The sequence below is a fragment of the Suillus fuscotomentosus genome (assembly GCF_016647785.1).
Source record: "Suillus fuscotomentosus strain FC203 chromosome Unknown F5891scaffold_71, whole genome shotgun sequence".
NCBI lineage: Eukaryota > Fungi > Basidiomycota > Agaricomycetes > Boletales > Suillaceae > Suillus > Suillus fuscotomentosus.
The window spans coordinates 128,103-138,559 of record NW_024539583.1 but is presented as its reverse complement, the minus strand read 5'-3'; the positions used below and the strand labels follow the sequence as shown (position 1 = coordinate 138,559).

Sequence of the window (10,457 nt, the reverse complement as noted above, 5' to 3'; positions counted from 1 at the left end):
TCAAATTTTCGACAGAACCACTCACACGTCTCCCGAAGATTAACACCAGCATTATCAAGGTAAGCCTGCGCTCGTCTAATATGTTGACGGAGGGTTGAACTTCTGTGGTCAGCTTGTGCTTGTCACAGCTTGTGTTTGATGCTTCCTGTCACCCACATATCGGATCGCTGGTGCTGTTGATGTTCTGACAAATCTTCCAAGACGATTACACAAAGAAGCAGTTTGTGCTTTGTTTCATTTGCCGCCAATGACTATTCTCAGCTTAGTTCTAGCCTTGATCTTATTCCTTCGCGTAATTTCTTCTTTATGTACGGATGCTACGACCTTCATGTTATCATTGTCTTAGTACTTGCTCTCCTTGGTGGCCACAGCTGAATTATTGATGAAAATCATATTTCTGGCATTGTGTATGATGTCATCTGGGATATCGGATAATGCTGGCGGAGTTTGAATGTAAGTCAGTCAGTATATCAAGCACTCTTCCTCTAACTAATACTGTTTTTGCTCTTCCATCATGGCTCTCGTTCCATTTTAAAATAATGTAGTGCCTACGTTTTCACAACGATAGTAACATGTAGTAGTCAACAGATATTGTGGTCAATGTTGGCCGTTAAGTTTGCAAATTTGATGTCATGTGTGTCATGTAATATAATATAACTTCCAATTGCGCTGCAATCATGAAACATAACAAATTATTGGTGAGATATTTTTGGCCTACTGTGATCAAAGATATCTAACAAAGCCTGGCGCCGTTGCGATCGTCTTTTGTACTATAGGTTAAGTATGCTCTCCATAGTTCTGCTCTTCCCATTCCAAAAATTCTGGAGAGAAACCAGGGGAAGGGATACCTTCTGCGATTTGGGGGAGGTCGGGTATGCAAACCTCACAGGGCATATGGTGTTTGAGGTTTTCAGCTCGGTAGTATTCCTCGAGCCATCTACGCCTATACGTTCCCACCTTGTCGGAAAGATATGCAACGGTATCTTCTGTGGTTCTTAATTTTTGCTTGACCTGATCCAGCTCAGATTCTACCTCGCCAATGGATCGGTCGTTCATCACTCGGTGAAAATCTCCAAGTCTTGTTGAAGAGGTTCCAGCAATCTCAACTGCAGTCTGGGTTCCTCTATCGACCAATCGATCGTTTGAATGGATTTTCCTGTAGGGTAAGTTTTCTGAGTTGCTCCGCAATACATTATTGCTCACCTGCAATCAGTGCCTATTGGGGGGTTGTCCACATCACAGGTCGGTGCGCACACCGAGGAAAGTTGGAACCTCGAGGTAAATGTGTTTATTTTGTCCCGTGTTCATATTGAAGGAGGCTTACTTTAGTGTAACATTAGTGCCAAGGTGCATGCACCGTGGTGAACGCCTCCAAGAGGGTGAGTCGGGTGTCCGTTCAACAGATATATTGTTGATCATTATGATAGTTACTATCGCAGTGGTCGGTTTATCTATCGATGTGCGATGATAATCAAATGGGCTGAGGTAATGCGCCATGTAATATCGCTAGCAGCCTAGCGCTATATAACGATATCAATATCGCTAGTGGATTCGCGCTACGACGATATCAATATCGCTAGCGGATTCGCACTACAATGATATCAATATCGCTGGCGGCTTAGCGGTCAATAGTCGTCCCATGTCGGGGGGAATAGCGCATTTGGACGGGGGATATAAGACTCTCATTTGCTCCAGGTATTTCAGCTGCTTGGTTCCTTCAACTTGTCATGAGTGACGACGAAAATCAAGCTGGCGGTCCTTCGCGCAAGCGGTGTGGTTCCGCGCTTCATTTGGCTCCCCGTAAAAAGGCGTGAGCTACAAGCTCGCTTAACGGATGGCGAGGAGGAGGACATTATTCACGTAGGAGAATTGGTAAGTTTTCATCCCACAATATCATTGTACTAATCCCTTGCAGCTAGGTAAAGGAGCCTCAGGTGCATGAGGCGACGACACTAAGACTTTAAAATCCGCCGTCCTCGAATGACTTGTGCCTAGAGGACAACCACTCATACTGCCCCTCTCCCGGAATATCAAGTCAGACCGTGAATTTAACCATGATGTCACCGGTAGGTTGCTCTGTCCCGCAGGCCTTGACTGGTCGCACGCAGAGTGAGCCTTTCCACCGTCATACTAACTATCTAATATAACACCATCCAGAACCAAGCAGAGCCTGAAGAGTGGCAAAACCGCAGTTCATGGGGATCAATGGCCTATGTTCTTATACACCGGGTATCACTATGATCCTGATGAGCCATGGAAGGGCTTGCTAAGGAGCGAGATACTAATTTTCGTAAGTTCATTTCATTGCCGATAAATTTTCTACTTCAAGCAATATATAGGGTCTCAAGCATGTTTTCACGTCTCCGAGTTCAGTAGATAAGGAGCCAAAGGCTACTCGCTCCGGAAACACTTACCTACATGGTATGAAATCTGTCACCAAAGGCTCCCTGGCTCATATTGCTATGCAGGCACGCAAATTTCATTATACATGCCTTCCCCTGCTGATTTTTCCTTCAGATTCGATTTTCTTTGACTTCGTCATCTGCATTCTCGCGTACCGACATGATTATGGACTCAGAAAACTTTTACCATAGCATTCTTGACTTACTAGAGGACCCTGATGAGAATGAGGAAGTTGCTGACCTGATGACGTGGTGGACGCGGTTCGTATTTTATTTTGTCAGCTAAGCTCTTCAAATTGACACCTTTCACAGTCGGGTGTTTCCTAATTCTTCTTCTTCGCAGCGCTGTATCAGCAAAAACAGCGCGCTGTCCGAGATTCGGGAAAAATGCGCTGCGTTGCGACAACTAGCGACTGCTGACACTAATTAATCATTCATTTTTTTCGTAACTGTACTGTCTTCTACTACAATTGATGTCGGCTTCCTATATGAATATATGTGACTCAAACACCCTAATTTGTGGCTGTGAGATCTCTGAGTGTTAAGAGGTTTGATTCAGTGCCATTGATAATATTTTCCGGCATTGGAACCTGCCCCTATACTGTCAGATATGCTTTGTTGACAGAGGGCACCTTGTGGTGTCTTGACAATTCAGTGCAAGACCTTGACTCATAGTTAGTGATGGTGCTTTCCCCCATCAGAAGCTGCCAATGTAATGGCAGATATGCTTCGTTGATACAAGGCACCTTGTTGTGTCCTGATAGTGCAGTACCAGACCTTGACTTGTAGTCAGCAATGGTCCTTCCCCCAATCAGAAGCTGCCCCTATAAAAGTAGATGTGTTTTGTTGATACAGGGCACTTTGTTATGTCCTGATAATGCAGTGCCAGACCTTAACTTGCAGTTGGATTCTCCCATCAAAAAACAGCTTGCTATGGCATGGTAGCTCAATATCATATGCTGGAAGATTGTCAGTGAGTGTAGATCTTGTCACTGGAAGCTAGCTATGTAAAGTCAGACATATTTGGGTAGATAATTAGCACCTCGCTACAATATGATAACCTGGTATTATACACTGGCACACTGTCAGTAATGTAATAACTTAATATCATGTCCCAGCTCACTGTTATCAATGGTGGTTTTTACAATCAGAATCTACCTATCTAGAGCTAGACATCCTTGGTGGAAAATGAGCAGCTTGATAGGGCAATGATAACTCAATATTATGCTCTGGCACTTTGTCATTAATGGGGGCTTCTGACATCAGAAGCTAGCTATCTAAAGCTAGACATGCTTGGTAGTAAATTAGCATCTTGGATAGACATGATAATTCAATATAATTCAATATCATCCCCTGGAATATTGTCAGTGATTATACACCTTGCCATTAGAAGCTGCTCCTGTAACAGCAGACATGCTTGATAGTACATTAGCATTTGGATAAGACATGATAACTCAATATCATTCCCCAGTATACTGTCATTGATGGTGGCTTTTCCAATCAGAAGCTGCCTATCTAAAGCCAGACATACCTGGTTGAAGACCAGCATCTTGATAGGGTATCATATGTCAATATCATTCATAGGCACACTGTTGGTGATTACACATCCTACAAGTGGAAGCTGGCTATGTAATAGTAGATATTCGTGCCAGCAACACATCAGTGTGCTAGTGGATCACAACTTTGTACCATAGGCCTGTCAATATCATAGCTTTTGTAGATCTCACCAGTGTAACCTGCCTATCTATTCCTTTATCATATGATCTATAATTTTGATATATATTTTCAATATTATACATTAAATAAAGCTAGCTAAATCTTTGTCAAACTCAAGTTAAATGCCTGATGTACACAAGTATCACAATAAGTAGACAGATCAGCCCAAGAGTCAATTATTATTATGGCTCATACACCGAGTATATTAATATAAATGCAATTGTGCAATGAGTTCAATATCCGGCTGTTGTTAAAACAATATACTGGTGAGCGGCGTGCCAATGGGTGATATGTCTATCATAATGTCACTAAGCAAAGCCACTATGGTATAGGGGTAAGTTATACTCCCTTTTTGCCTTACGACCCGCGTTCGAATCTTCCCCTTGCCTTTATTATTGAGCTGATACAAACGGGAGATACAAACAAGGTCAAACTCTCGCGCCACCAACAACTTGTGCCAGTCTGCCAAGTGTGTTAGAGTCCAAAGTTGCGCTGTTTGAATTATTGTTGGTCGTATTTGGTTTGTGTGGCGGCACTCGGATGTACTCTCAACACACTGCCGATGGGTAGGAGTCTGGGTTCTGGATCGAACTGCGGCAGCACTAGGAATTACCAGGGGATTTTCCCGCCGTTCCGGAATCCGGACTGAGACAAGCCGAAGGAACTTTGCTGAACCGTTTCGTTCGAGAATGATCGAGATCACCAGTACTATGCTTTTAGTACCGGCCGAGTCGACTACTAATGAACCTTAACCGGTACTAAGATCTACTGGCACAACAAGAATTTCATTGAGCAGCGAGCACATAAAAGCCAGCCATCTTCCTACTATCTTCCTCGGAATTTCTAATCTCACACACATCACAAGCAATCCATTTCTCCTTTGCAACTGTCCTCGCCGTCATTGCTTTAGCATCATCAATCTCCGCCATGCCCGCCGACGCGGCTGGCACCAGTACATGTCCTGTATATTGTAACGTTAACTCAGATTGTCACATATGCGACAGAGACCAATGCATGAGCATCAATATTTTTCCTGGATTTGATACCATGACTCACCTTCATAACAGAACTTTTCTTCTTCTGTTCGGTGAGTTATGTTTCTGCCTTCAAATTGCTGCAGTATGGACATTGGCACTGACGCCGTCGACGTGCGAATTATTAGTGATTTGCCGAGTTGACCAACGTACCGTCAGGACAAGCATCTGGTAGAGTTCGTGTAATTTTCGGTCGATTAGGCTGATTAGCTTTTCAGGAAATACATGAAACTGGCAGGTCAGTATCATGACGCAAAGAACACCTCGTATTTCACATGATATTTCAAATAGTCGCTGCCACTGATAGAACGCACGCAGGTAAAGCCACTGGCAGATGGCTCACGGTTGACGGTACGGAGAGTGATCTATGATCTATCACTAAATAACTCAGCTTTACAGGCGCTTTTCGACGTAAGCAGAATCTTTGATACCGTAACATTAAGTGCTGAATGACTTCAGTCGTGCCATTCTAGCACAGCGCTTGATGAGCTCTAGATCGACTTCGTCGCTGCCGAATTCTGAATGATGGTTAGATTTGCCTTATCTCGTGAGAGAAGCAGTTTCCTGTGATTCTGTCTGATCGTCTCCATAGTATGACTCCAGATGATGGCACGTTTGTCGATGGCATTACGCCAGGTGCTCGCATCAGGAAGCATTCCCAGGCACAAGTTGTGAGCATCGGTTTCGGCGAGTTGATCGTGCTTCTCAGTCAACATCGGACAGGTTTTTTTCCCGGTTTGTGAAGATTTCGAAGAGAGTGAAAGCATCACAATGCCTGGTCGACCTATTGGTGGACTCATGACCTTTGTGCGTAGAACTACCAAAAAATCAGTTCCTTCTAATCTTCCCCTGAAGGCTTTCATGCATGTTTTCTGTCCGTGTCAAATTTCCATTGCTAGCCCAACTGGCTAATATTTGAACTTTGCTCAGCTTGTACGCAGGCTCTCACTTTCCAAAACAGATTCGAACAAATACGCGCGTTCGTCCGTGAAATCTCACCGGACGCTAGACAACACCCTCAGTTTTCCTGCCCGAATCTTCTCGTTTGTCGACGTATTCTTATCCAGACCATAGCCACTGATATTGCACAGGATATAACGTTGCCTTTCTATATCTAAACGCTTGGAAACTGGATTGGGTTGTAATCACTCCTTATATGTTAACATGATCATGTTCATTTGACACCGTTCCGTTACGAGCCGCTCGTAAGTACGAAATGATTGGGTGGAATTGCTGAAGACAGTGCTCATAGATCATCAAAGAACCCGGGGTTAGGCTCCCCGAAGCCTGGATGCGGTTCACATGTCCTTCGTCTAACATATACACAGCGATGATTGGCCAGATTGGCCAGATTGGCACAAGGCACGCTACTTCTGTATCTCTTCGGTCGCGAGAGTGATTATTGTCCGGTAACACACCGGGGACATGATCAGCGATGCATGGTCCTATGCCAGCTTTAGAACCGACGACATACATTGTTTCGAGTTCCTTCCCGTCCTTGTGGAAGGCACGAAGAGGTATATGCACATTACTACACAGAAGAGACATATTGCTTGGCAAATCCATCTCAAGTCCTTCGTTGAGCGTACGGATTGTGTTCTTAACGCACTGGAGACGCGATATTCACAGCAGGGAGAAGGAGAGGGTGTTGCCGTTGCTGTGAAAGAGTTGAGGACTGCTACAAGCGATGTGTTTGAAGAGTTGGTCAGCAGTTAAGAAGTTGTTAGTCCCTGATTATCACAGTATTTGCGTATTGTGCTAGCGTCCTTACAACTGGGAGAGACAAGTATCGCGACTGAAACAATATTGATAGCCTCCGAGTCAAGAAGCGTCAGTGGAGAAATGGCGCGCGCACGTGGCGGTCACACCAATTTCGAAATCGCCGCGTCCTTACAATATGTAGAATAGAAAGACGCGTGACCAACACGATCGGTGTACTCACTTGGTCTAGTAATCACGAGAGTAGATTGCAATGCATTGCTCGGAGATTCAGATTGTAACACTGCAAAAGAACACGGTCACAACTAGTAGTACCCGAGAGACTTTGATCGATTGATTCGGAGGACAGGACGTCATGTAGCATATAACTAGAATGCATCAGCTTGAATTCAATAAAAATTATCGATGGAAGTAGAATGAAATAAACCATGGTTGAGGTAGAGGCCATAAAATAGTTTGTTGCTGTGATCTACGAATTTTAAAGTAGTGTGTGTAATACTGTGGCGTGTGTAATACTTTGTTGGGTGTGTTAAGTCCTATTGCCTGTTACAGTGACCAAACAAACGCCAACGTTTGCAGCAGTCCAGCTCGTCACTTACAATGATAATCGATCAGGAGAAACAATCAATATCATCCGTTGAAACGATAGCGATGGATCCACAGACTGAAGTAAGTCGTCCGTCCGTGGTTTCTGATCGTGCACTGAATCGAGGATCAGGATCGTGATCGTGATCGTCTGGGCACGCTGATCAGAGCCATGATGACAGAATTGGAGGAGGCGAGAGAACAAGCAGCGGCGAGGGAAGAAGCCAGGATGGGAGAATTGGAAGCGGCGAGAGAAAGAGCGGTGGAAAGAGACAGAGCAAGGATGAGAGAAGTGGAGGCTGCGAGAGAAAGAGCGGCTGCGAGAGAAAGAGCCAGGATTAAAGAGATCGACATGATGAGAGAAAGTGCGGCGGCGAGAGAAAAAGTAAGGATGATGGAGATTGAGGTGATGAGAGAAAGATTGAAGGGCCACACACGAGTGCGCAAGTCGTCAAAGTTCCATCGTGTGTTAGCGAGCTTGCCGTGCTTCAGGCTACAGGAAAAGTAAGTCATGACCAAGAGCCCAATAACCGATGGTTGACAAGTTTGTTGGCGTCAACAGCACCACTAACGCCAACGCCAATACATACACGAATTCGAATTCGAACTGTGCTTGAACTATACTTTCGGGGAAGGGGCGGATGATGTTCCATAGTCAGCAGTTGTGTCAAGCGTATTGATGTCATGCTCACCTTGCCATTTCACATCTTTTGTACAGACCGTTGATGGTAAGCGTCCCATGAACAATGTAATCTGAAAACCAAGCAGTAATAACGTCCAGTCCTAGCATGATCTTAATACGACCAATGATGTGGCTAGAAATTACGACCATGCTATCCAGACGTTGGTGTTTGGTATCCACGAAGGCTCATGTAATTACTCAAGATGTCTAACATCCGGACCATTTGACTGAAGATGAGCACACGATGACCACCTTGCCGAAGGCGTACGAGGAGCTTGTCAAGGAGGATCATCTCTCCGCTGTTCATGGCAAGGCCTTTGAGAGTGTGTTGTCGTCAACTTCAGTGCGCACTTCGGCTCCGTCGGTGATTCGCAGCTTTTTTGAGCTCCATCGCAAGGTTGACGTTGTTGTTCCCATTTGCATTCTCCACCAACCCCTGGAAGTTCTGGACGAGGATGAGCGAGAGTTGATAGCCAGCCCAATATAAGCCTACCTTTGTCAGGATATCTACAATATTTAAGCACAAGATACCGCCGGCTCGGGCGCAATTGTGTCCACTACGTCATGCTGTGTTGTTGTGCTTTGATAGTGTCGTCTCCTGTCTGTTTTCTATTTGCTTTGTTGTAAGAATGCGTCTGCGGAGACATTTCTACTCGAAGGATGCGCTCACTTTTTTGTAGGCAAGGAAGTAAGGACATCAAGTTTCAGTCGGTGGAGCATGAGTGACTCGAGTTGTTGATGCAGCTCCTTGACCTTGACTTCGTGATCCGCGTCGTTAAGATGGGATTCGTCGGTCAAGGCGACTATGATAAGAATATGACACAGAACCTACACCTCTCAGGTATCAGGAAGTGCATCAATGAAAACGCCTCTGCACGCGATGCGGCGTCAGCAAAAATCGCCACAACCCAGTCGTAGTAACGCGCACCCTTGAAATTGTTTTGCAGTGGCGTGCCGGTGATCAATAGCTTTGTACAATATCACGGCGTATTGCTCTCATGCTCACCTTGCCATTTCACATCTTTTGTACAGACCCCCTTGAGTGTTATGTGATAGTTGCGCGTCCTAAAGAGTCTTCGTGAGGTAAGATGTGCGTGTCTGCCGCTCGCGTATCGTAACAATCTCAAGGCACTCCGCCTTGACGACGTTTCGAAAAAACTTACGAGCATCTTGTCATACATGAGGCTGGTGTGCGATATCATGCAGTTGTGCGCCAGCTCCTAGAGGGGCCATGCAGGTAAGTATAATCCCGGATGTGAAAGCAGCACACAACAGCCTACCTTAAGACCGAGATTGACCCGGGACTGCGATCTACCTGAGCAACAAAGTGTGATGGACATCGTTGAACTGGCAGAGAAGACTGCGGGTCATCATATGTGCCTGAATATCTCACTCATATTAGTGTACCGTATGGCATCCCTAGTCTGCGCCTCACCTAGGTTCTCTGCAGTGTCGTCGTTTAGATAGTAAGAATGAAAAGTTTCTTCTTTTTCAAAGTCCCATTCGCCTTCGGCTTCATGCAACCTACACATCCCCTTTGGAAGATAGATAGATCCGGATGTCAACTAGATATGACCTGTAAAGCTTTCGAACGGTGATGAGGCCGAGCTAAAGCTGCCTTTTTGCTCCCCTCAAGGATTGTGCTTCCTTCTTAGTCATAAGCTTTATCAGCCCACGGAGAGCGGAGGCCCGACCTAGCAATAAATTTCTGCCGCCCAAGGTCTGTCAGGTATTGACTATGCACGTGGGAGAGGACCTCACCACCACAACAGCTTGCGCTGAGGATGCAGGAGCATAGTCTTTGTAAAAGGCCAGACCACCAAAGACAGCGGGTCTTCACTACCGATAATTTTGCGAAATGAACTGCTCGCAGCACAGCGAAAAAACCAGATTTCAAACCATCGAAAAACTCACCTAACAATCTAGACATAATTGCCTGAAAATTTACCCCTGCTCAATTTGGACAACTTCAAACCGCTCATCCACCGCGGCTAGTGAAAGTTACGTACCAGGTCGTGAAAATAGTAGTCTTGCATTCAATTCTTGGTTTCTAGTATGAGCATCGGTCCTTGCTTCGGCGGTTGCAGGTTCTAAGGCGAGAACGTGGCTTCGAGACGATCGCCTGACCTGGTATCATCGGTGGTACCTGCGACATGGTTCTCCCTTGCGCAGTACCAGTATAACCAGTAATTCAAGATGCCAGCCCACGCCGAATACAATCCGCCATCTCCTAGAGAATTCTTCGCAGAGTGGGCTAGTATCAGAATTTGTGAGATACAGTAGATATTGAGAGAACTTGCTTGAAACGGTACGGCAACC

The 10,457-nt window shown here is 45.3% G+C and overlaps 4 protein-coding genes across 4 annotated transcripts; 3 read left to right on the top strand and 1 right to left on the bottom strand.

The window, feature by feature from the left end:
• Nucleotides 1-777: 777 nt before the first annotated feature.
• F5891DRAFT_984534 (uncharacterized protein) lies at nucleotides 778-1,308 on the bottom strand (the record flags this gene model as incomplete). The annotated part of the gene is made up of 3 exons (XM_041377457.1): nucleotides 778-1,156; nucleotides 1,204-1,216; nucleotides 1,257-1,308. The coding sequence occupies 3 exons, from the start codon at nucleotides 1,306-1,308 to the stop codon at nucleotides 778-780; spliced, it is 444 nt and encodes a 147-aa protein (XP_041220655.1).
• A 419-nt stretch (nucleotides 1,309-1,727) lies between these two features.
• On the top strand, nucleotides 1,728-2,832 carry F5891DRAFT_1194588 (uncharacterized protein; the record flags this gene model as incomplete). The annotated part of the gene is made up of 5 exons (XM_041367959.1): nucleotides 1,728-1,810; nucleotides 1,996-2,109; nucleotides 2,158-2,290; nucleotides 2,518-2,663; nucleotides 2,715-2,832. The coding sequence occupies 5 exons, from the start codon at nucleotides 1,728-1,730 to the stop codon at nucleotides 2,830-2,832; spliced, it is 594 nt and encodes a 197-aa protein (XP_041220654.1).
• A 2,213-nt stretch (nucleotides 2,833-5,045) lies between these two features.
• F5891DRAFT_984532 (uncharacterized protein) lies at nucleotides 5,046-6,962 on the top strand (the record flags this gene model as incomplete). The annotated part of the gene is made up of 11 exons (XM_041377456.1): nucleotides 5,046-5,081; nucleotides 5,186-5,205; nucleotides 5,371-5,390; nucleotides 5,471-5,503; nucleotides 5,552-5,563; nucleotides 5,756-5,823; nucleotides 5,876-5,959; nucleotides 6,083-6,135; nucleotides 6,481-6,561; nucleotides 6,607-6,856; nucleotides 6,915-6,962. 11 exons carry the CDS (start codon nucleotides 5,046-5,048, stop codon nucleotides 6,960-6,962), a joined length of 705 nt encoding a protein of 234 aa, XP_041220653.1.
• A 509-nt stretch (nucleotides 6,963-7,471) lies between these two features.
• Nucleotides 7,472-8,625, top strand: F5891DRAFT_984531 (uncharacterized protein; the record flags this gene model as incomplete). Its single annotated transcript, XM_041377455.1, has 5 exons — nucleotides 7,472-7,540; nucleotides 7,590-7,960; nucleotides 8,175-8,184; nucleotides 8,298-8,328; nucleotides 8,372-8,625. 5 exons carry the CDS (start codon nucleotides 7,472-7,474, stop codon nucleotides 8,623-8,625), a joined length of 735 nt encoding a protein of 244 aa, XP_041220652.1.
• Nucleotides 8,626-10,457: the final 1,832 nt, after the last annotated feature.